Here is a 23372-nt window from a genome sequence, read left to right on the forward strand (position 1 = left end):
GAGAAGTTGATTAGCTTAAATGGGGTGGAGCCCACTAAAACACTCCTCTTGGGCGTTAGGAGTTTGGTGAGCATGGTTTGGAGATGGATTTTAGTCAATCCCCCCCTCCCCAAGCTTGTCATAAAACTCGGGTGCTGTTTGTTTTTCAGAGCTAAAATGTCTACAGTCTGCGAACTATATCTGCAGACATCTGTAGAAGAAGAGATGTACCAAACATCTGCAGTCTGCAAGAAGAAGAATGTTTGTTTTATAACGTCCGTATATTGCTAAAATAAACCGGTAGTGGTGTATGATTTTTGGTAGTGGGTAGTGTTGTTGCTAGATGGTGATAGTGTGATGTACGGTCCATTTGTATATAGTTTGTATGTTTAATTTAAGTATTTTAGTCGTTTATTGTAGGAACTTTGGTACTTCATACGTGTCTATGGTATTTCAGGTCACAGGTGCTTAAAAAGACTAATTTGGACATGTACAAGCACGGGATAAAGACCCGGTATGTCTAGCACGTGAAACTAGAAGCAAAAGGAGTTCGGCTGGTGAAGCCACCCATCGCACTACGCAATGGGGATTGGAGAAAGTCATTGCGCCACGCGTTGATTTATTAAATCATTTAATGTGTTGACTTTTGGTCCATCGCATTCGCGTATCGCGATGTACCAGAGAGTGACCCATCGCATACCGTGATGGGTCCCACAGACGGGAGAGATTAGGGTATTAATTATATTTCGTTTTGACGACCCTAACCGTCATAAAGCAGTTACCAGACCATTTTCAGAGCAGCAAAGGAGAAAACCATCAATTCCAATCATCTCTACTTCACATACATGATCCATAACATTGAAATCGAAGACCGACAGATAACGAATCGCGGCTAATCCTTTTGAGTCATACCCGGGATGTAAAGTTTGTAATTTTTCAGTAGTTTCCTCATGTATTATAACAACTAATTGTTATTATCTTTTGTTAATCTATGAGTACTGATGTTTAGTATGTCCGTGCCTTCAGTCGGTTTAGGTTTTTATCTATTTATTTATCAACAATTAATATTTACTTTATTTGAAGATCAAACCGAAATGCAAATAATAATAATAATAATAATAATAATAGTTTAAATGTAACATTTCGGGTTTTCCGTATCCATTTATTTTCATTTTAATCGTTGTACGAACCTTTTCAGATCCTAAACTCTATTAATACTTTGCATTATGAGTTATGAAGTTTCTTTATGTTCACTTTTAGCCCTCCATGTTTTACTTAATAGTTAATTCTTGAATATAACATAATTAGTTCATAAAGTGATCAAAGCACAAACTAGAAGGACCAAAGCTGCCAATTATCAAACTTGCTCACCTTTGAACGCCGGAGCGCCGCGCGGCGGCCCTAGGCCCGCTGTCGCGCGACGCGTTGGGATAGCTGCACATGTCAGAACATTTATTTTTGGTTCGTAAACTCGTTTAAGGCATGAAATCGTGTATTTTTGGCATATTAGCAAGAAGTAAGGACCAAGAAATCTCCATATAACTGAAATATATGTAATACCTCGTTTCTTAACCATCAAGACCCAATCTTTATGATATAATCAGTGATTATTTCATTAATTACGAGATTAGTTGCTTAACAGGCCAAAAAGCCTTTAATTAGTTCGTTTAGGCTTTTCTTATATAAACTAACCTCATTTATCTGCCACAAAACTTTACCTAAACCCTAATCTTCATCCTCCAGCCGTCACCCTCTCTGCCTCTCTCAATTCTCTTCGGTTTTTGGTGTTTCGTTGAAGAACCGTTCATTTAACGGTTGACTTTGCATGCTTAACGACCTTTAACTCGTTATATCTCATCATTCGTGCATATTCCAGGTAAGTTGTAAACTGAGATTTTGTTCATAAACATTCCCTAGTCGATAACCCTCAATCAATTTCTGAGATTGACGGTTATTGACTGGTCAATTGCTTTAAAACCCGATAAAGGGTAAAACAGTCAACATCTTTGACTTCTCGTTTTCTCACACTTCTGGTCGGATTCAACATTCGGTCCAGAAGACTTTTCTTATTGAAATTAAATTTTAAGGGTTCTGACCAAAACCCGACTCCCGACTCGAAGTTCGGATTCTGGTCAGACTCGACTCGTTTAAACATTAAAATCGACATAACTCGAGTTATACTTATCCATTTGGATTGATTCTAGCGGCAATAGTTTCGCTTTTACTTATACTTTCATACCTTTAAGTTTCAGGTTCTGTTGGATATTTTTGTTCGGCGCGTTAGTCGGAAGATTCTTCGTTTATTTCTTAATATCATATTAACTCGCTTATCTTAAGGTGAGTTTTGTCATCCCCCCTTTTTCACATATTTCAAACGTTTTGGGGGCGTATACGTACTTAAAGTATTTATATTATACATATCTTAATCATTAGCAAACGTTGTATTGTGTGTGAATTGCTAGACTTAAATTGCTAATTGATTACTTGCTTAATTTGCGCATTCGGAGAGGTCCACCATGTTCTCATAATAGTATGATCATATGACTTTTAGTTGTAACCGGCGCCCGATTCGCTTGGCACTGGTTCACTTGACACTTATTTGCTCATTGGTTTGGTTTGTTTACCGCTTTACTTACGCTTTGCTATCTTTTCATATTATATATTATTGCAAAACTAATGACTGCTCACTCAACATTATTGTTGACAAAACCTATTGTATTTTCTACGTATATGCAGGTTATCGTTTAAACTGAAGACTTGGAGTTTTGGACTACTTGATGAGACCATAGGCTTTATCAAGAATGATTTTATTTAAGTTTAAATAATGGATTATTTCTTTTATTGTTATGGATTCTTGTTTGATTGATTTGCTATATTTGGATATTTTGTTTTTATTTGGAATAAAATAAATTACTAGATATTGTCACCATTATTGCATGATAGTTACCTCGAGCTATCATGCTCACGCCCCGGCATTTCCGCCTTAGGTTGGGGTGTGACATTAAACCCTAAAAGGTTCCAAATCTCTTTCATTTTAAAAACCGATTAGTATGTCATGCTTCATGTTTTTATTTTGTTGATATTCACTATTATTCCCAAATTTTATTATATCATTATTACAACTTATATTGATACTTTAATTACAAATTTTACTTAAATCCCATCAAATCTCAAATCCGTCATGGGTCTTGTTATTATAATTGTTTCGTTAGTTAATTAATTAATATTATCGTTAACGACTAGGAACTTTTGTTGGCGTATCCCGAGGAACTTGATATAATGCTAAATATATATAAATCCCTTGTATATTTTATTTACTATTTTATTAGTTTTTGTTCGGTTTTTATTAGAATTTATATGTTACTAACATATTTATATATTATAGGTCCCGGGACTTGTTCATGGATGAAAAGAGCGAAAAACGAGCTAAAATAAGCCAACCCGTAGAACCGGAGGATCTTCTACAAATTTTAAGTCTATGGGCTTATATTTCCAGAATCTTCTATGAATTTTAAGTTTATGGGCTCAGTGTTCCAAAATCTTCTACTAATTTTAAGTTTTGGGCCTTGAAAGTTTATATAAACACCTCTAAACTTAACCCTAATCATAATCTACGAACCCCAGCCGTTTGGGACGAATTTGGGAGCTCAAAAGGAAGTCTTTTGGAGGTTTTGGAGGCTTGAAATCATATGGTGACGCGCTTATCAATCAACAATGAAGACCGCGGGTTTTATCACCTATTTTCTTCCGTTTACATTATTTTTCACCATGATTTCCTTTATTATTGGTTTGTTTGATTTTATTATGCTAGGCTAAACATTATAGACTACCTAGGCTTATGATGAACCTTTGTTAATGTTTGTGTAGGTCCCGAAACCGGATCCGACAACGAACGGCTTTGTTCTTGATAAATGCTCGAGACAGGTGCGGTAAATCAAGCGACCGAACACAAATAATATAAAGATAAAATAAATGAACGATCTCGTTGTCGGTTAAAGATTTAATATATTAATAAACGAACAGACCCAACCAAGGTGAGCTCCCCTTAGGTGGATGATTTACACCATGGAAAACACACACTAATAAGTGATATACAAGTCCTATTTATAGCAAAAGTAGAAGCCTTTTCTCCATTTAAGTCAAACACGTGCACAGAAGCTCTCGTTTCGTGTCCAGACTTTTCGCCGACATTAATTATTTTCTTGACCATGAATAAATAATGGGTTTCGTAATTTGATATCGCAAGTCACAAATATTGGCCTTACAATCACCCCTTTGACTTGTGATCTCAAAATATCGTCGAACTGTGTCTCGCATTTTTGCAAATCATCCGGATAACCGAAGCTTCTTCAATCACCCCCTCAAGGTATGATCCACCTAATTCATTCATGAAGATGTTCTCGCTTCTTTATCCATCTCGGATATTAAGCAATATAGGTTTAGAAGAGAGCTTGACGAAACACCGGGGACAACGATCAAATGACAAAGCTTATTATTTACGTGAATGAAATTATTTAAGTAACCCACCCCTAATAAATAAGTATGCCAGATACTCGTATCCCACATTTTAAGGTTGAGAACTTAAAAAATTTAATTCCCTATTAAACCCAACTTGTTCAAAAATTATCACCTTAATAAATAAGCATCTCGGATGCTTGTAGCCCACGTTTTCAGGATCCAATTATCGAATGCCTTGAAAATAACATATAAATAATATGCTTTGAACACGGTCCAATAATAACAAAACCCGAACAAATTTGACTTTCTTCAGTTAGGTCAACATGAAAAACAACTATTTCTTGAAAATATATCTTGTAAGCACATACCTGGTTCTATATATTCCAAATTGGCGGGATGTGTAGACCCAACAATAATTCTAGCAGCCATAAATCATGTTGGTCTATTATCTTTTTAGGCCCAAATAAATAAACCTAGCCCAATCAACTAAGGATTAAGGCCCAAATCTAGAACAATTTTAACATTTTGCAACCCATCAAGGAGATGTCATTTGTAACCTAGTTGCTAGCCACCAGTTAACTCACGTGAGTGATACATAGTTACACCCCAGAGATTACCAGCCGTCTATCTGAAAACGTACACCGGACATCGGTTGCCGGAAAACATATTCTGACCATCATCACCACCGCCTCTCAGATCCAACATCACCAACTCATTAGCCGTCATCCACTAAATTCCTCTGTGCCGAAAAATTGAGCTCCGACCGGTCAGCCAACACCCTCCTGCTTCTATCACCATCACCGCTGCCATGGCCACCTCCGCCATGGCGTATCACCACAGCCACCGCCTACCCGAAAAAAGAGCCACCACCATGTGTACTACCCTGCACACAAACCCCATTAACATCAGCCGTAGACCAACCTTTAGATCCGGTCTCCACCACAAGCTTCACAAAAAAACCGTATCCACCATTCATTCACCAAACTCCGTCACCCCCTTTTACCGTAACCGCTACCACCATCCTCCATACCCAACAGTCACTGGTAAACAGCCGCCGACCACTGGCCACTATCTTCATCCCACAGTTGCAACAATAAGAGATAACCGACACTCACCAAACTGAATGTCGGAGTTTGACTTTTTACATCTCCAATCTCTATAATCGTGGAGAAGAAGAACCATAAGCTCGCCGGAATTTTGGCGTATGGCGGAACGGTTCCTGAAACGCCGGATATGGCACTTGTAGATCCCGAGCATCCGGATCTACAAAGAGAAGCTTCAAACACGCTTATTTCCAACTTTATTTTCAAGATCTTCATACTTTATTTTCAAACTTCAACGGGTCTTTAACGTCTCGGTTTGGGTAATCGCGGAAATAGAACCCGAATATCAAGAGCAAACAAACCCAACAGATCTTCATCCTATTAGGTCATCTATTTTGTGTTTTTGGCTATTTTATGATTGATTTCGAATAAGATCATAGGAATACTATTATTTAATCAAATAAACCTAAGTGTGTTGCTAACTTAAATAGCTGTAAAGTGCTAGGTTATTGATAGGTCTTTGTTGATCAGGATTGCTAGATTTAGTTCTTCGTAAGGAGTACGTATAGGTTTGATTGATAAACTTTGTCTTTTGAGTCAATTGAAACTTGATTTTTAATGCTGGTGAGTGTTAAAACTTATTAGAAACCCATAGGTGGCTTCTTGAGAAGGGTCAGAGGTCCTGTTCGGGTTTTCTTTTAAGCGTCTATTTTACAATCCCAGTTCCATAACTAAATATTTTCCCGGTTAACTGATAACTGAAACTTAGGAGATTCTAGCCTGGGTGGTTGCTTGTCATCATTTGAATTAAGTCTAGGTTTAAGTCATCTTTAAGTCTTAGTGATTAATTTAATATTTTTTAGTAAAACCCCCAAATAATAATAAATAAATAGTCGTGTTTGTAGTTGAGTTTAATTAGCTAGTTTACGTAATTTAAAGAGTCTTGTGGGTTCGATATCCGGACTTACTTCGCTGTACTAGAGTCGACCGGTTCACTTGCCTGTTAGTAGTTTTAGTTTAGTTAAGAGTCTAGAACTTATTACTTAGTGTTTAGATTAGCATAATTTTAGTTAATAAATTTATAACTACTTTTAGCACATCAGAACTCAACCACGTTTATCTTAATTTTATCGTCATCTCATCTTCGTTAACCCACTCGTTAAGGTGAGTTTACATACTCCTTTTTCCATCTTTTATATTTTGGGGGTAGCATGCATACCTTATTTACATTACTTATGTTTTTGACCGCATCTATTCAAAATCAAGTTATGTTTATGTGTGATTATTGCATGCTTTAAGACTATGCTCTATGTGCTTAAGTGTTTATTTTATGTTTGGTGGTTGGTATCTCATCCTCATCTATTCTCATCTAGTATGATCATACATTTACCCAAGTACATTGATTTTGTATCAATAGGAACAGGTCCACATCTATTTAGTTGTTTACATTTTCATAAGCTTTGTAATGCTCACCATTTATATATGAATTGTGATTTACCTATTATATATATAAAACTAAAACTTATGTATTCTCACTAACATTCGTGTTGACAAACTCTATTTTTATACATGCTACAGGTTCAAGTATTTGATGTATTCAAGATCGAATATAGTTAGTTGACCTTAGGATATTTATTACAAGTTGTGATGTATTAGTTCTACTTATTGAATTTGTGTACTTGTTTAATCTTAATGAAATTAAATAATTATTGTCGCTTTAATTAGTGTCTTTTTGAGCTACTGTCCAATCAATACGTTACGCACCGACATGTTCCGTCGCCATTGATCGGGGTATGACATTACATCTTTGACTGGTGAAGAAGCGTGGATCGACTTACTTGTATACGATCAACGTTCCTCGGGTACGAGTGTGCTATATCACCGATGGTTTCCCGAGATATGAGTTCTTCCACCTACAAAACGAACAGCACCGTGAGCTTACCCCTCAGAAAGGGACAGAGGGGTCCTCTTTGGGGTAACCCTCCGGTGTGAGAATAAGATATTGTAGGAGAGGATAATCAGGATGTGAAAATGAGTAAGGACTTAGAATATATTTTCTTGCCTGGCTCCAACTGTGGAGGTGGTGTGGTATTTATAGTATTAGGGTTTCCAATGATTGGGCTCAGACCCAATTAGGGCCTTTTTGGCCTCCTCCTATTGCTTCGCACCACGTGTACTTAGGACACCTGGTGCTTTTTCATTGATTATTCTCTGACCAAGGTATTTCACCTGACCCATGTGCCATCACGTGGTGGCACATGGGCTTTGCTGAGTTGTCCACCCTTCATTGGCAGCTGTCAACATCAGCACATTCTTTATTCCTTAAAAGATACCTTCTGGAAGGTTGCCTGATGAGTACAATCATGGTTGTCCTTATTCTGATTTGGATTAGACTATTGTCTCATTTGTTGTGTGTCGCTTACGCGCAGCCTTTATGCGCCTATCCCGGGGATGCGCAAGGTCTTCTCTTTATTCTCACACTAAATGTGTGTTGTGTGCATATGTGATATGCGCCATGCGCAGATGTTTCATGCGCTTGCGCATAGGTTTTGGCTTTGTGGGTTGCCCCGCCCCGCTTGCGCTTGCGCTTTGCGCATATGTGATATGCGCCACGCGCAGATGTTTCCTGTTTCCTGATTTCAAGCCTCTTGTCGATGTTAAGGCGGGTGCATACCCCTTCAAGCCCCCCCAGTCTAATGTGTGTCTTGTCTCGCGCGAGCGAGGTAAGATAGATATTAGACTTAATAGTTTGCTTTTTCAATAGGGCTTGTTTTTTCTTTTTCTTTTCTTGTACGCGCGTTGTGCGAAATTCCATCCCTTTGGTTAAAACGAATCGTCAATGCACGTGGTTGGTTGGTGTTGACATGCATCAGAGATAGAGACGTTATGTGTCAGACCTTTCGTGTGCTCGAGGTGCTACAGTGGCCTTTCACGTCTCCTCATGCAGTGTCAGGAACACGTGTCGCGCTTATGTTGGCCTACGCCTGCGAGTGGGGGCGCGTGAGCGTAGATCTGATTATTACTTGTTTCTCTTTCTCTCCCCTGGGCCTATAAAACCAAACCTTTTGAACGGTTTTTTCTTCATCTCCACTGTCATTTTTAGAGCTTTTGCCTATCATTTACATTCTGATTAAGTGCTTTCGTCTTTGTCCCTGAATTCCGTGCTTAAAGTAACTATATTGTTCGATTCGCAATTGTATGTCTGATAACCCAGACACCACAATTTCCCCTAGTAAAAGCCGTGTAAAATCAGTGGTTATGTCTAACTTGAAGAAGACCGGCAAGGGTATTCGGGTTGCCGAGGCTTCGTCGGAGGAGGGGGGAAAGACTAAAACGGCCAAAAGATGGGACGAGATCTCCTGCAAGTTGAGACAGCCTGAGCTTGATAGTCTCATTGCTTCTCAGGGTTTTCTCCCTGAGTATGGTTGTCTGCTCCCGGCAGCCGGGCAAACGGCGACGGATCCTCCCGCCGGCTATATCTCTTTATATTCTCACTTTTTCTCCCACTGTAATCTTCGTCTTCCGATGACGAGGTTTATAGGTGCGCTCCTACAATTTTACGGGATTCATATATCTCAAGTCCATCCCTGTGGATTAGTACGCATGACTCATTTTGAGTTCACGTGCAAAGCTCAGCGCGAGGAGCCCACCCCTCAGCGCTTTCAATATTTTTATAAGCCGAAAATCCAAGATTCTTGGTTCTCATTCACACCACGCAGTCAGAAGGTTAAGTGCTGCACTGTTTCCTTCAAAAGCCTTCATGACTGGGCTGAAAAATTCTTTTATGTCAAGGCTGGTGTTATTCCCATTCGTATGACCATGCGCGCGATTACTTCCGTGCCCGCGGATGATGACGTTCTTAAGAATCCATCTGGCGCGTGGGTTAAAAAATTAACTGCTGAACCATCCCCTGCCAAGAGTATTTGCGAGGAAGCGTTGGTGGGGGTTGGTATGAGCAAGAGATGGACTGACAGCGAGACTGAGCCTGTCATCCATGTTGATGGCTCAGGTGGGTTGTTTGTTCATTGCATTAATTTTGCGCGAGTATAATTCGTTTTGCTGATATCACTTGTCTTGTTTTATGCAGAAAGCAGGGAATACATCCACGCCGCTTATGACGAGCATACAGAAGGTGGCTCTGTCGCCCTGAATGCTGGGGAAGTTGCTTTTCCTGATCGCTTCGATGATATGTTCATCCCTGTCGACTTAGAATTTTGCTTTGACAGCGATGCGCCTGGTAAGCCCTTGTATTTGTGTATAGACCCTTAAAATATCAAATTTGGTTTTAAAATTTCTGTTGCGCGTATTGTAGATGCGCTCGCTAATTATGAGTTCGAGCCTGTGGAAGAGGAAGGGAAGGTGGCAGAAGCTGAAGCGCAAAAACTCAAGCGCAAGGCTAAAGGCAAAACTGGCGCAGGGGCCAGTAAAAAACAGAAAAAAGATGACGGCTCTGTTGCCCAGAATCTTCCTCCTACTCAAGTGAAGGGACTTGGGAAAACCAAGGGTTTTACTTCCAAGTTTTCCTCGTCTTCTTTGCCTCAAGGTGTGGGCAATCCTCCAGTCCACACGAGGTATGGTGCTGCCACCTCATCTTTGCGTGCGGCGGACAAGGGAAGCGGTGCAGCGCCTGCTGTTTCGTCTTCTCCAACAGGTATACTTTGTTTATATTTTGTGGTTTTATGAGCGTGATTCCGATAGAGTTATTAATGAAGCTTTGTTCACTCAAATTTTTGTAGAGCCGGCAACGTTGGTGGCTCAACCTCAGGCGCAGCAAGGTGCCAAGGCTATGCCGAAGGTTGTTTTGAAGTCCTCTGTTTTGCCCTCAAAAAAGGGGAAAATGGACTTCATGGCGATGCTTAATTCGCGGACTGCGGTGCGCCAAGGTATTTATTGCGCTTTGATTGTCTGATTTTTTCCTTTAGTTCAAGTCATGAATCATTTCTCCTTGTTGGTTTTTTTTATAGGAATTATAGCTGGCACACAAGCTGCTGGTGGCACTGCTAGCGCTGGCGCCGTCAGTTCTGCTCCTGCTCCAACAAGTACTGAATCTCCCCTCATTGGGATCACTAAGGAGCAGGAGGCTATTTTTCGCGCTGATCTAACAGCGTCAAGACCTCCCTCACCTCCTCCTGCGCGCAGCCCTCCTCGTGAGACTATTTTTGATTCTTCCAAGTCGCAGGAGAAGAGACCTGTTATAGAGGATGATGAGGAGGTTAATTTTGAAAATTCTGATGGTGGCCGCGTAAGCCCTATAGCGCCACGAGATTTCGTGGCGCAGCCTTTTTCTCATGGGGCAGGCAGGAGCTCATCAGCTGGCGCTAATCTTTCTGCCGGTTCTCCCCAGATATAAGTTTATTTTGCTCCGCTGTGCAGACTTCCAAATTAGTGTTTAGATAATTAAAACGTTTCTTTGCGTTGCTTTGTGTTTGTAGGGAGCCGATCACATATACCGCCCGAGCTGGAGTATCACTGAAGAGAGCTCATTCCAATCCTTGGGCGTATGTGAAGACTTTTGGGCTCACTCTGTTCCTCCAGCTGAAAGGAGGTTTCAAGAGGACCGCGCTCGCGTGGATTTGCTTAATGACCAACTTTTTGCTGGGTCTGCGTTTTTTGCTGCCTCCCAAGAGCTTCGCAATGACTATATAAAGGTACGTGATGCCCTTGTGGAGGCCAAGCAAGAGGCTAAGATTTCTGCTTGGAATCTTTCTGATACCCGAGAGAAAGCTGAGAAACTCCAAGCAGAACTTAGCAAGAACCGGGCAAGTGCCAACGCTGCTTTTGTGAAGCGCGGGCTTGAGCTGCAAGCTGCGCGGGAGAAACTGCAGGTGGCAGAGGCAGATGCGGCCAAGTACGCGCGTCGAGCGCGTGACCTGGAGTTGGCGATGGAGGCGCGTGACCAAACTATTGCGCAGGTTAATACTGAAAAATCTTTATTGGAGAGTGAGGTTGCTCGCCTGAATAAAGAGCTCGATGCTGCGCGAGCGGAAAAGAATGAAGCCTTAGCGGCAGCAGCGTCTGACAAAGAAGAGCTAAAACAAGCCAAGGAAACTGTTAAACTCTCAAATCCCTGCTCTTGAGACGTCTGTTTCTTCCCTCGCGCAGGACCGTCAATGGCTGATTTCACAGGGTGTGACTCGTTGCGCTTATGCCATGAAATACTCAGACGAGTTTCAGTCCCTTGTGATGGACTGTAATGCGGCGTCGCGCTTGGTGGGTCGAGCTGAGGGGTTTAAGGATGGTTATGAATATGGCATGCTAAAGAAGAATCCATCCGATTACCCTTATCAGCTCGACGTTGTCTGCGCTAACATGGCTGAGGTGGGGGAGAAGTACTTGAATACTCCAATTCCCATCATTGAGCAGGTATTTTAACCTTAATGAGTTTACTTGACTTATTTTCATAATCTTTTGTACTTATACTGTTCCTTGTGACTTGCAGATAGCCGCGCTTGCTGACCAGCCCGATCTTGGCGCTTTAAAGAAATTACTTGATGAATGTGAGGGGACTGGTGGCAATGATGATGGCGCGGGCAACGCTACCTCTTCCAGCGGCTCTGGCGTGGCCAAAGGGCCTACTCCTGACGCTATCATGACAGAAGATGACTATATTCAAGACGAACAGCTTGATTATGGAAAGTTTGGAGATGACGAGGAGCGGGCTGCGCCAGATGCTGAGGGAGGAAATAATGATGAGGAAGATGAAGAGGCTGATATTGACATAGAGACTTGAAAAGCCCTTCTTGTTTTTTTTTTTTTTTGTTGTTTGTAGTTTTTACCTCATCATTTGTAAATTTGTAAACTTCTATGTTTCGGAATAAAATTTTGTTTTTCCCTTATTCGCATCTTGCGCATTCCCAATTCATCTCTTTATATTGCATGTGTGTGCTTGTTGAATATAAGGTATGCTTACACATTGAAACTTGAACAAGGTTGTAAGGAAATTATTTTTACTTAATCCTTAACAGTTGTCATATTTCAAGTTATTTTGCGATATTCTGAATATGCTGACACGTGCCTTGGTATTTCATTATTCCTCTTTTGCGCGATGTTATCGTGCATTTATTATATGGAATTATGAATGATTTTTTAGCCTTTACGTGTCAGTATGTGTTACTCTGCCTATATCCATTATCATCCCATGCGCGGCCCCGACCTGAGACCTTAACAACTATGCTTTGGCATGTGCTTTGCCTTAGTTGTGCTTAGGTATTTTTATGGTCCAGCTGCGCAATACGTAGGATGGATGCTATGAGTAATTTGAGCTAAGGCTCATATTATTGGGCTAAGGCCCTGACGTTTTAGAGTTAAGACTCGTTAACGCGTCTGAGCTTGAAGCTCGCGCATGTATGTTTTACTTCGTTTTATTTTTAGTTTGATGTCAATACAATGTTGTCATATTGCTCAAAATAAATAAAGGGAAGTGTGAAACATGTATGCAAAAGGTAATAGAACGCATATTAAGAGAAAATAGAGCGTATCATTATTCATAATGGCTTAAAAAGCCTTGATTACGAACTTGACAACTTTTACATGAAACATTTTATAAGTTGTGCTGCGTTCCATGTGCGCGGGATCTTCTTTCCATTTAAATCTTTTAGAGCGTATGCGCCTTTTCCCAATTCTTCCGAGACTTGATAAGGTCCCTCCCAGTTGGGAGACATCTTTCCCAGGGGTATTGCGCGACTAGCTTCATTGTTCCGAAGGACAAAATCATTCTTCTTGAAGTGGCATTCTTTCACGCGCTGATTGTAGTATTATTCTAGCTTTTTCTTGTATTTGGCTTCACTGATGATAGCCGCCTCTCTGCGTCCCTCAAGTAAATTGAGATCCAGCCTCCTTTCTTGCTCGTTATCCGTCTTACTCATCATGAGCACTCTATAGGATGGGCATCCAATCTCTGCTGGAATCACAGCCTCCGTTCCATAGGTTAGGCTGAACGGGGACTCGCCATTGCTGGTTTTGCTTAATGTCCTGTGCGCCCACAGGACATTGGGTAACTCCTCGACCCATGCATGGGACTCTCCCTCCAACCTTTTCTTCAGCCCATTCAGCAAGCTTTGGTTCGCGCGTTCCACTTGGCCATTCCCTTGAGGGTGGTATACTGAAGTGAAGACCTGATTGATGTGCAATTCCTTGAACCAACTGGATATCTTCCTGTCAGTGAATTGTTTGCCATTGTCGCTCACGATTTCCATGGGCAGGCCAAAACGGTATACGATGTGGCTCCAAATAAATTGCTTCATTGCCTCGGCTGTGATTTTTGCCAGTGGCTTGGCTTCAACCCATTTTGTGAAATAGTCTACTGCCACTACCAAAAACTTTACTCGCCCTGGCGCTTGTGGTAAGGGACCCACAATATCGATTGCCCACTTGTGGAAAGGCCATGCAGAGGTCACCGGAATCAAGTTGTTCTTTGGCCGCATGGTATTTGGCGCATAGCTCTGGCACGCTTTGCATTTTTGGATCTCTTTTAACGCGTCCAAGTACATGCCTGGCCAATAGTAACCTGCGTTCATTACCTTGGCGACCACCATGTGCGGGCCAGCATGTATTCCACAGATTTCTTCGTGTATCTCTCTGATCACATAGCTTGCTTCCTCAGCGTCTAGGCATTTCATGAGTGGTCCAAGATAAGAGCGTCGATATAACGTACCATCGAGCATTTCGTAGTTCTGCGACTTGTGTCTTATCTTCCTCGCCTGTGCACGATCGTCTGGTACCTTTCCCTCCTTCAAGAATTCCATTATTGGAGTTATCCATGATGAAGGTGTTGTATGAATTACAAAAACAGACTTCGCTCCCACTGACGGGTTGCTTATTACTTCCACCCTGACATCTTTGCCAAAATGATTGAAGCTGGTTGATGCCATCTTGCTTAGCGCGTCGGCAGACTTATTTTCACTGCGCGGAATGTGTATGATTCTGAAAAAATCAAATTGTTCGGTGAGTTTCTTCGCCTGCTCTAGATACAGAGGCATGGTGTTCTCCTTGGCATCATAAAGGCCATTGACTTGTGCTGCTACTAGGTATGAATCTACATGAGCCTCTAGCTTTTTAACTCCGAACTTGTGCGCGATGCGCAAACCAGCCAGCAGGGCTTCATACTTAGCTTCATTGTTGGTGCTCTTGAAATCCAACCTGATTGCGTAAGCATACTCATGATTTTCTGGATCCACCAGTTTGAGGTCTGCGCCGGACCCTTCGTTTTTTGAAGCTCCATTAGTGAATAATCTCCAAAAGTTTTCTTCATTATTGGCTTGCGGAGGGTCTACTTCGCGCTGAGCCTCTTCGACTTTTCCTTCAGGGATTTCTGCGATGAAATCAGCTAAGACTTGTCCCTTGATTGCTGGACAAGGCTTATAGGTGATCGTGTGCTCCCCTAATTCCAGCGCCCATTTTGTCAGCCTTCCTGAGAGCGCGGGACGTCGCAAGACTTGCTGGATGTTGTAATCAGTCAGAACTTCAATAGGATGACCATTGAAATAACTGTGAAGCTTGCGCGACGCATGCGTTAGTGATAAAACTAACTTTTCTGTGATGGTGTAGCGCGTCTCAGGATCTGTCAGCACCCGACTTACATAATAAATTGGTGTTTGGATTCCCTTGCGATCCACCAATAATACTGCGCCAATGGCGCGCTCTCCTGCTGACAGGTACAACGTTAAAGTTTCACCAGGTAGTGGAGCTGTGAGCGCAGGCAGATTTATCAGACATTCTTTTATCTCACTGAAAGCTTGCTCGGCCTCAGGCGTCCACTTGAATTGGCTTTTCTTTAAGCAATTTCTCAATGTGTTAATGAATGGGGTAGATTTGCTTGCATGGTTTGCTAGGAACCTGTTAATTGATACCAATCAACCATTCAACTTTTGAACTTCCTTCATGGTGGAAGGTGAGGGCATGCCGAGGATAGCCTCCACCTTCTCTGGGTTCACCTTGAAACCATCCTTGGTGACCATTACGCTGAGAAATTTCCCTTCTTCCACACCGAATGTGCATTTGCTCGGGTTGAGCTTCATGTTTACTTCCTTTAGGCGCCGAAGGGTTTCTTCGATGTCTTTGAGCATTTGTTTTTCCTCCCTGCTTTTAATCACCAAATCATCCACGTAGACTTCTAAGTTTTTTCAATCTGCTCGTTGAAAATTGCATCCATGAGTCTTTGGTAAGTGGCTCCTGCATTCTTCAAACCAAAGGGCATTTTTGTGTAACAGAAAACACCCTTGTCAGTTCTGAAAGCAGCCTTGTCTTCATCCTGTGGTGCCATTTGAATTTGGTGATAGCCCTTATAGGCATCCAGGAAACATTTGAGCTTAAATGGCACCACAGAGTCCACCTTCATGTCAATGTTTGGGAGGGGGTAACAATCTTTTTGACACGCCTTGTTGAGGTCCTTGAAATAAATGCACATTCTCCATGACCCATTGCTCTTCTTTACCATCACAGGATTGGCTACCCATGTTTGATATCGTATTAGGCGAATGATATTCGCGCGCAGTAGATCTTCTACTTGCTCATTCATGGCCTTTGTCTTCTCGTCTCCCATGACTTTTTTCTTTTGAGCAATTGGCTTCACGGACTTGAATGTGTTGAGAGAGTGCTGCGCCAGGTCTCGCGGAACCCCAGTCATATCGGAATGTTGCCACGCGAAGACTGACATATACGTTGTGAGCAATCTTTTCATTCTCACTCTTGTGCCATCTGATATCGTAGCTCCGATTGTGATTGTTTGTTCTGGGAATTTTGGGTTGAGAATCCATTCCTCTGGCGCGTTGTTTGCCACTGGAAGCTTCATTCTCCCCTCTCGAGGTATACTTATTACTGCGCATAAATGATCTCGGTACACAAATGTTACTCCTGTTGGTGTTGGGAACCCCAACGCGCCATGCGCTGGTGACGGTATGGCGTTGAATTGGGCAATAGTTCCTCTACCCAAGATCATACTATGGCATGAAGTGGTGGGCAAGACCAGGAAGTTGACAATTTCAGCTCGCTTGTGCTTCTCATCCCCCATAGTTAGTTCGAATTGTATCTGACCTAGGGGGTGAATGATTTCGTTTGAGACACCCGAGATTGGTGCACTCACAACTTCGAGCCTTGCTTGATCTGCTGGATCCAACTTCCTGAAACATTGCTCATACATGATGTCTGACTCACTACCGGTGTCCACCAGGACTCTTGACACCTCATAATGAGCGATGTGTGCAGTGATGACTAGAGGACTGCTGATAGACGGGCCTCCTCTGATTCTTGGAAAGATTACTTGTTGCTCGCGCCAATCTCCTTGGATTTGCGCGCTTCTCTTCCTCGATCCTTGCCCTTGCCTTCTTCATTCAGCTACACAGATTCTTTTGAATTTTTTACTGGCTGAGGCTCCGTCTGGTTGTTCGTTCTCTGGCCTTGGATTTTTAACCAGGTGAGCCAACTTGCCTGATTTCACATCTTTTTCGATCGCATCCTTCAAATGATGGCATGCATCGGTGTTGTGCCCTGTGGATTTGTGAAACTCGCAATATTTGCCACTGTTCGGTGGTCCCTTATGGAGTAATGGCCTGGGGTTTTTAAACTGGACATTCTCTGTGCTTAACACTTGCGAAGGCGTTTTGGTGAGGGGAGTCCATATTCTTGGTAGAGGTCTGTTAGGCTCTCTGCCGCCTTCCTTCTTGTCACCTTCTCCGCGATTAAGAATGTCTTTTTGGGGTTGGGGTGAACTTTGTTGCGCTTGCTTTTCTGCAGGAGAATAATTGGTTTGTTGCAATCTGGACCATACGGAGTTTTGTTTGCCCCTCCTTTCATTGTTGCGTGGCGCTTCTGTTTGATGCCCTTTATCTCTTGCTCTGTCTAGGGCAATTTGTTATTCATTTCGCGCGAAGACTCGCGATGCTTCCATAAGCTTAGCCCAAGTGGTTGGCATGCCTTCTCTGCTCACGAGAGCTCTGCGGAGTTGATCACTGCGCGCACCTTGTATAAAGGCCACGCGCAAGAGTTGTTCAGTGATGCCTCCAATTGCAAGAGATTCCTGATTGAAACGAGTTATGTAGTCTTCAATGGTTTCATCATTCCTGCGTACGCAGTGCATGATGTCATCGGGGTCGCGCGTGTGTCTGCGCTGCTGTACAAAGTGAGCCTGGAACTTTTCCAATAGCTCTTCGAACCCATCGATTTGTCCTGTCGGCAAGCTTTCGAACCAGACACGCGCTGCACCCGTGAGGCAGCGAGCAAACATGTGACACCATGTTGGCATCGTCCAGCTTTCTAAGTTTCCAGTGTTATAAAAACCTTGTAAGAAATCATCTGGATCTGTTGTACCATCGTACTTGCCTAAACCACTTGGCATCTTGGTTTTGTGTTGAATGGGAGCCTTCGCAATGCGCTCAGCGAATTTTGAATGCTTTACCAAGATGGCTGGCCTATATGGTGTGGTTACGTCCACTTGCGCTTTCGCTTGTGGGTTGTATGGTGTGTATAAATCCATATCAGCTTTGGCTCCAGGTGCTATGTGCATGTGTGCGCGAAGCTGTGAACCTCCTGCATGAGTATCTCGCGTCTTCTTCATGCTGTGCACCTCTTCCTCATCACTAATATCAGCTTGTTCGGTGTGAACGAAATGACCGTCTTCCAGCGCGCGCGTCTTTTTTGTTGTTCCCTAAATGGTTTGTTTATCAAATACGAGCCTTTATGTTAAATCGGCTAACTTTTTGTGTTTTACCAACTCATTGTATTTGTCCATTAAACGCCGTTGTTCATTTATGAGCCATTCTTTAGGGTCATTGGTTTCAACTTCCGGGCCCACTGGTCCTTTTTGTTTTGTACCAGTCAGATTTTGGAACGTGAGATCGTCTAGGGGAGTTTCAGTTTGACTATGAGGTGTTGTGTTGAAGGGATGGTTACTGGTGGTGCGCGCAGTGTCACGCGGCGCCCTCAGGACCTGATGTACCTCATTAACATCCTCAAGCTCATTATCCTCCAGAACTTGATCGTTGTTTCGAACACCGGAAACCATGGTGAAGATTTTCAGAGAGAAAATTGATGAAATAATGGTTTTGTTGCCGTTTTAACAGGTGATGGTGCCAATGAAGAAGCGTGGATCGACTTACTTGTATACGATCAACGTTCCTCGGGTACCAGTGTGCTATATCACCGATGGTTTCCCGAGATATGAGTTCTTCCACCTACAAAACGAACAGCACCGTGAGCTTACCCCTCAGAAAGGGACAGAGGGGTCCTCTTTGGGGTAACCCTCCGGTGTGAGAATAAGATATTGTAGGAGAGGATAATCAGGATGTGAAAATGAGTAAGGACTTATAATATATTTTCTTGCCTGGCTCCAACTGTGGATGTGGTGTGGTATTTATAGTATTAGGGTTTCCAATGATTGGGCTCAGACCCAATTAGGGCCTTTTTTGCCTCCTCCTATTGCTTCGCGCCACGTGTACTTAGGACACCTGGTGCTTTTTCATTGATTATTCTCTGACCAAGGTATTTCACCTGACCCATGTGCCATCACGTGGTGGCACATGGGCTTTGCTGAGTTGTCCACCCTTCATTGGCAGCTGTCAACATCAGCACATTCTTAATTCCTTAAAAGATACCTTCTGGAAGGTTACCTGATGAGTACAATCATGGTTGTCCTTATCCTGATTTGGATTAGACTATTGTCTCATTTGTTGTGTGTCGCTTACGCGCGGCCTTTATGCGCCTATCCCGGGGATGCGCAAGGTCTTCTCTTTATTCTCACACTAAATGTGTGTTGTGTGCATATGTGATATGCGCCATGCGCAGATGTTTCATGCGCTTGCGCATAGGTTTTGGCTTTGTGGGTTGCCCCGCCCCGCTTGCGCTTGCGCTTTGCGCATATGTGATATGCGCCACGCGCAGATGTTTCCTGATTTCAAGCCTCTTGTCTATATCTTGTGAGTTGACCCGCCCCGCTCGATGTTAAGGCGGGTGCATACCCCTTCAACTGGTGTGTACATGATCACATCATGTTATATAGACAATATATTACGTGATATTATAACTATTTTGTTTATAATATCAGTAATATTTTTGTAACAATATCATATCATATAATATTAAATATCTTTAAATGCATACACCCACACACATGTATATATATACATGTATATTTGTGACTTTTGGAACTCATAAATTCTATCAAGCTTTTTGTTTAGTATGGCGAGTCACCACATGGCTTTCCATCTCATGTTGTTACTATTCATTGTGTTTACGGTAAAATTGTCTGACTCTAATAGGGTAAACTTGTTCGATACCTTCAAATTAGTTACCCGGTCAAAAGCCAATAGCACAACTTGGGCCGTTCTAGTGGCCGGTTCAAATGAGTACTACAACTATCGTCATCAGGTTAACACTTACTGAAATTTTAATTAACCTTTTATATATGTAAGCGCTAAAAGGTTTCAACAAAATAGAAGCTAATGTCTGGTATTATTTTACATGGATTCAGGCAGACGTTTGCCATGCGTATCAAATCCTTAAAAAGGGTGGGTTAAAGGATGAAAACATAATTGTTTTCATGTATGATGATATTGCAAATAATCCATATAATCCTAGGCGTGGTGTCATAATTAACAACCCCAATGGATCAGATGTGTACGCTGGTGTGCCAAAGGTATGAGCAAGTTATGACTAAGTTTACGTAATGTGTATACAAATTTATGTTTTTATTTTATTTTTATTTAGTTTATTTATTTTTTTAATGTAAAAAGGTAAGTGAAAAGATAAAAATTGAACACATTCAGTCTATAGAATTTGTTATTATTATTGATTTGATTATTAAAAAATTATTATTTGTCAATATTTAAAAGGAGTTGGTGGAAAGGAAAAAAGAGAAATTTATGTACATATATTTCGACATTTTTAGGGGAGTTTCATACATTCCTTTCTAATTAAACTTATAAAAATGCACGATTTTTCTCAAAGTGCAAATTTTTTAATTAATGCAAAGGTTCAATTCAATAGAAAAAAATAGTAAATAAATACATAAAATGGATAGGTTAAATTTAAAAGAGAAATAATAAGTTAATTAATTAAATGCAAAGCCACAAAGGTTCAATGCTCTTAACGCATTATTTTAAATAAACATATATGTGATTATGCAAATTTAGAGAATGATAAATGCAATTATATCTTCTCTCTCTTTGTATAAGTCCGTACTTTTTTATCAAACAACAATATTTAGGATAAGTTTGAGATTGAAAACAGTTTATTGATTTATTAGTTTATTTTAAAATTCAAATTTATAAAGTTAAGGTTTGAAGCTTTTTTAAAGCAGTTTTTTAATCTTTTCAAAAAACTAAAATAAAAGTGGCTTTTGTGTTTTCCAAACACATTTTTAACTTATTGGTTGTTTATAAAGTCAATAAGTTGTTTTCAAACTCAATCCCAAACACGCTCTTAATATGATAACTTCAAAATGTGTTAGGACTATACTGGAGAAGCTGTGTCCGCGGAGAATTTCTTTGCTGTGCTTCTTGGCAATAAAGCAGCCGTGAAAGGTGGAAGCGGGAAAGTGGTAGCTAGCAAACCTAAAGACAGGATCTTCGTGTTTTACACCGATCATGGTGGTCCTGGAGTACTTGGTATTGGGTTACTATCTTTCATATAATATTCGACAAAGATCAAAATGTTTAAATTCGTTACTGACTTAATTTCTTTGATATTGCAATAGGTATGCCAAACTCGACCATCTATGCTAATGATTTCATCAACGTTTTGAAAAAAAAGCATGTGAGTGGAACATATCATGAGATGGTATTATACATTTTGCTCTAAACTGATTAATCTTTAGCTAATTGTTATATATCATTGGTGAGTATGGATATATATAATCATTTGAAATGTTAAATGTAGGTGATATACATTGAAGCGTGTGAAAGTGGAAGTATTTTCGAAGGTTTGTTACCGAAAAATCTTAACATTTATGTGACAACTGCATCGAATGCGTACGAGAATAGCTATGCCACATATTGTCCACCTTTGATTAAAGGGTTTAGCACTTGCTTAGGTGACTTATACAGTGTTTCATGGATGGAAGACAGGTAAGTTTTCAAGCAGTAGATGTTTGCATACTATATTTTGCTGTAGTTTTTTTTAAGTTACTGATTTGGTCCCATTTTTTGACTTTTTGATCTTTAGTGACTCTGAAGATTTGAGGCATGAAACCTTAAAACAACAATACTTGAAGGTTGGTATCATGATTTAGTGTGTGTAATTACTACAATTAGGAGGTGATTTTCTCACACAATACGAAAACACGACCCGAACCTAACACAGAGTTTGCGGGTTTGGGATTGATATAAATGGGTTTGGATCAGTTTCGGGTTAAACCCATTTAGTTAAATAGATTGGGTTCATGGGTTGGCCTACTTAACCCATTTATTTTTTTATTTTATGTTTAAAAAAATCATTTTATGTAATACGTTAAATTGCTTGGTTCTCTTATACCAAAACTTAAAACTAAAAAGGAAATTGACATAAGATTTTTTAATTACATGAAATTGTTTTATACAAACTTGTATTTTTTATTTTAAAAATGTATATTCAAAGTATTAATATGTGAAAAAAATAATAAATACAATTTTTCCGGTCAAACGGGTCGTGTTCTGCCGTTCAGGTTCACATGTTTTAAGTACAGTACGGGTTGTGTTCGGCTTCGTGACAAATTTTCAAGTTTGTTTTGCCCTTGAAAATGACCCGTTTAACACCCCCAATGCCCAATCTAGTATTAATTGCGAAAATAATCATCCGAATTTCTTTTAGGTGAAGAAGAGGACTAAAAATAATGATGGTGATCCGTTCAGCGGATCACATGTAATGCAATACGGTACCCTGAGCATAAGCAATGAAACTGTTTCCCTTTATCAAGGTTCTGCAGCTAGGAAAATCTCCACTGAACAATCTCAAACATTTCACTCCATGGTGGTTATCGACCAAAGAGACGCAGATCTTTATTCGATGTGGCATGAGGTATTTATTTTCAAATATACAAAAATGCATTTGACATTTTGATATGATGGTGGATTGATGTTATCTCACATTATATGCAGTACAATAAGTCAACAGAAGAAACACAACAGAAGAAAGGACTACTCAACCAAATCAAAGAAATAACGGCACATAGGGCGCATTTGGATAGCAGCGTCGATAAGATCAAAGGGTTATTATTAGGCAGTGGACGTGGACCGGTGAGAGCTGAAGGATCAGCCCTTGTGGATGATTGGGACTGTCTGAAATTTATGGTTCGCACATTTGAGACATACTGTGGACCCTTGACTCAGTACGGCCTGAAACACACTCGAACATTTGCTAACATATGCAACAATGGTGTTACAAAGAAAGCCATGGATGATGCTACAAAGAAGTCATGTAGCTCGGTTAAATTGGGGCAATGGGGTCATGGGATGGTGGGTTATAAATCTTGATCAGTGGTAAATTAGAGGTAGGAGCTTTGTTGAAACTTGATAAAATTTCATTTGCAAGAATAATGATACTGTTATGCAACAACTAGGAAATTTACAAGTCCAAATTAAAAGTACCATAATAATCAGGACATATTTCAAGGGAACCATATTTGCCATTAGGCCTCTAGTGGTCCTAGGTGCGAATATTTGGAGCGTCAAACTAATAATGAACTAATGAACTGTTGAAATTCCATCCTAGGGCTGGAACTCGATTATTGATAAATGGTACGTCCAATGGGAGTCAAAACGCTGTTAAAAAAAATCAAGCCCCTCATGGTCATGAATTTATACAAGATTAAAACCCATTTCAAATAAATCCGTGTGAATGAAATTTCAGTATGGGGCACACACAATCAATAGTGCCCACATCTTTTATACAGCCTTTCTAGTTTGAACTAATTAGAAGGTTCCATTT

At 40.9% G+C, this 23372-nt stretch overlaps 1 protein-coding gene across 1 annotated transcript; it reads left to right on the forward strand.

The window, feature by feature from the left end:
• Window positions 1–19664: 19664 nt before the first annotated feature.
• Window positions 19665–22918, forward strand: LOC143600721 (vacuolar-processing enzyme-like). The gene is made up of 8 exons (XM_077078331.1): window positions 19665–19838; window positions 19942–20106; window positions 20920–21076; window positions 21166–21248; window positions 21348–21535; window positions 21633–21681; window positions 22257–22463; window positions 22544–22918. The coding sequence occupies exons 1-8, from the start codon at window positions 19665–19667 to the stop codon at window positions 22916–22918; spliced, it is 1398 nt and encodes a 465-aa protein (XP_076934446.1).
• The last annotated feature ends 454 nt before the right edge of the window (window positions 22919–23372 follow it).

The sequence above is a fragment of the Bidens hawaiensis genome, unplaced genomic scaffold, assembly GCF_021521415.1.
Source record: "Bidens hawaiensis isolate Kalapana, Puna unplaced genomic scaffold, B.hawaiensis_p1.1 tig00054833_1, whole genome shotgun sequence".
Classification (NCBI taxonomy): domain Eukaryota; kingdom Viridiplantae; phylum Streptophyta; class Magnoliopsida; order Asterales; family Asteraceae; genus Bidens; species Bidens hawaiensis.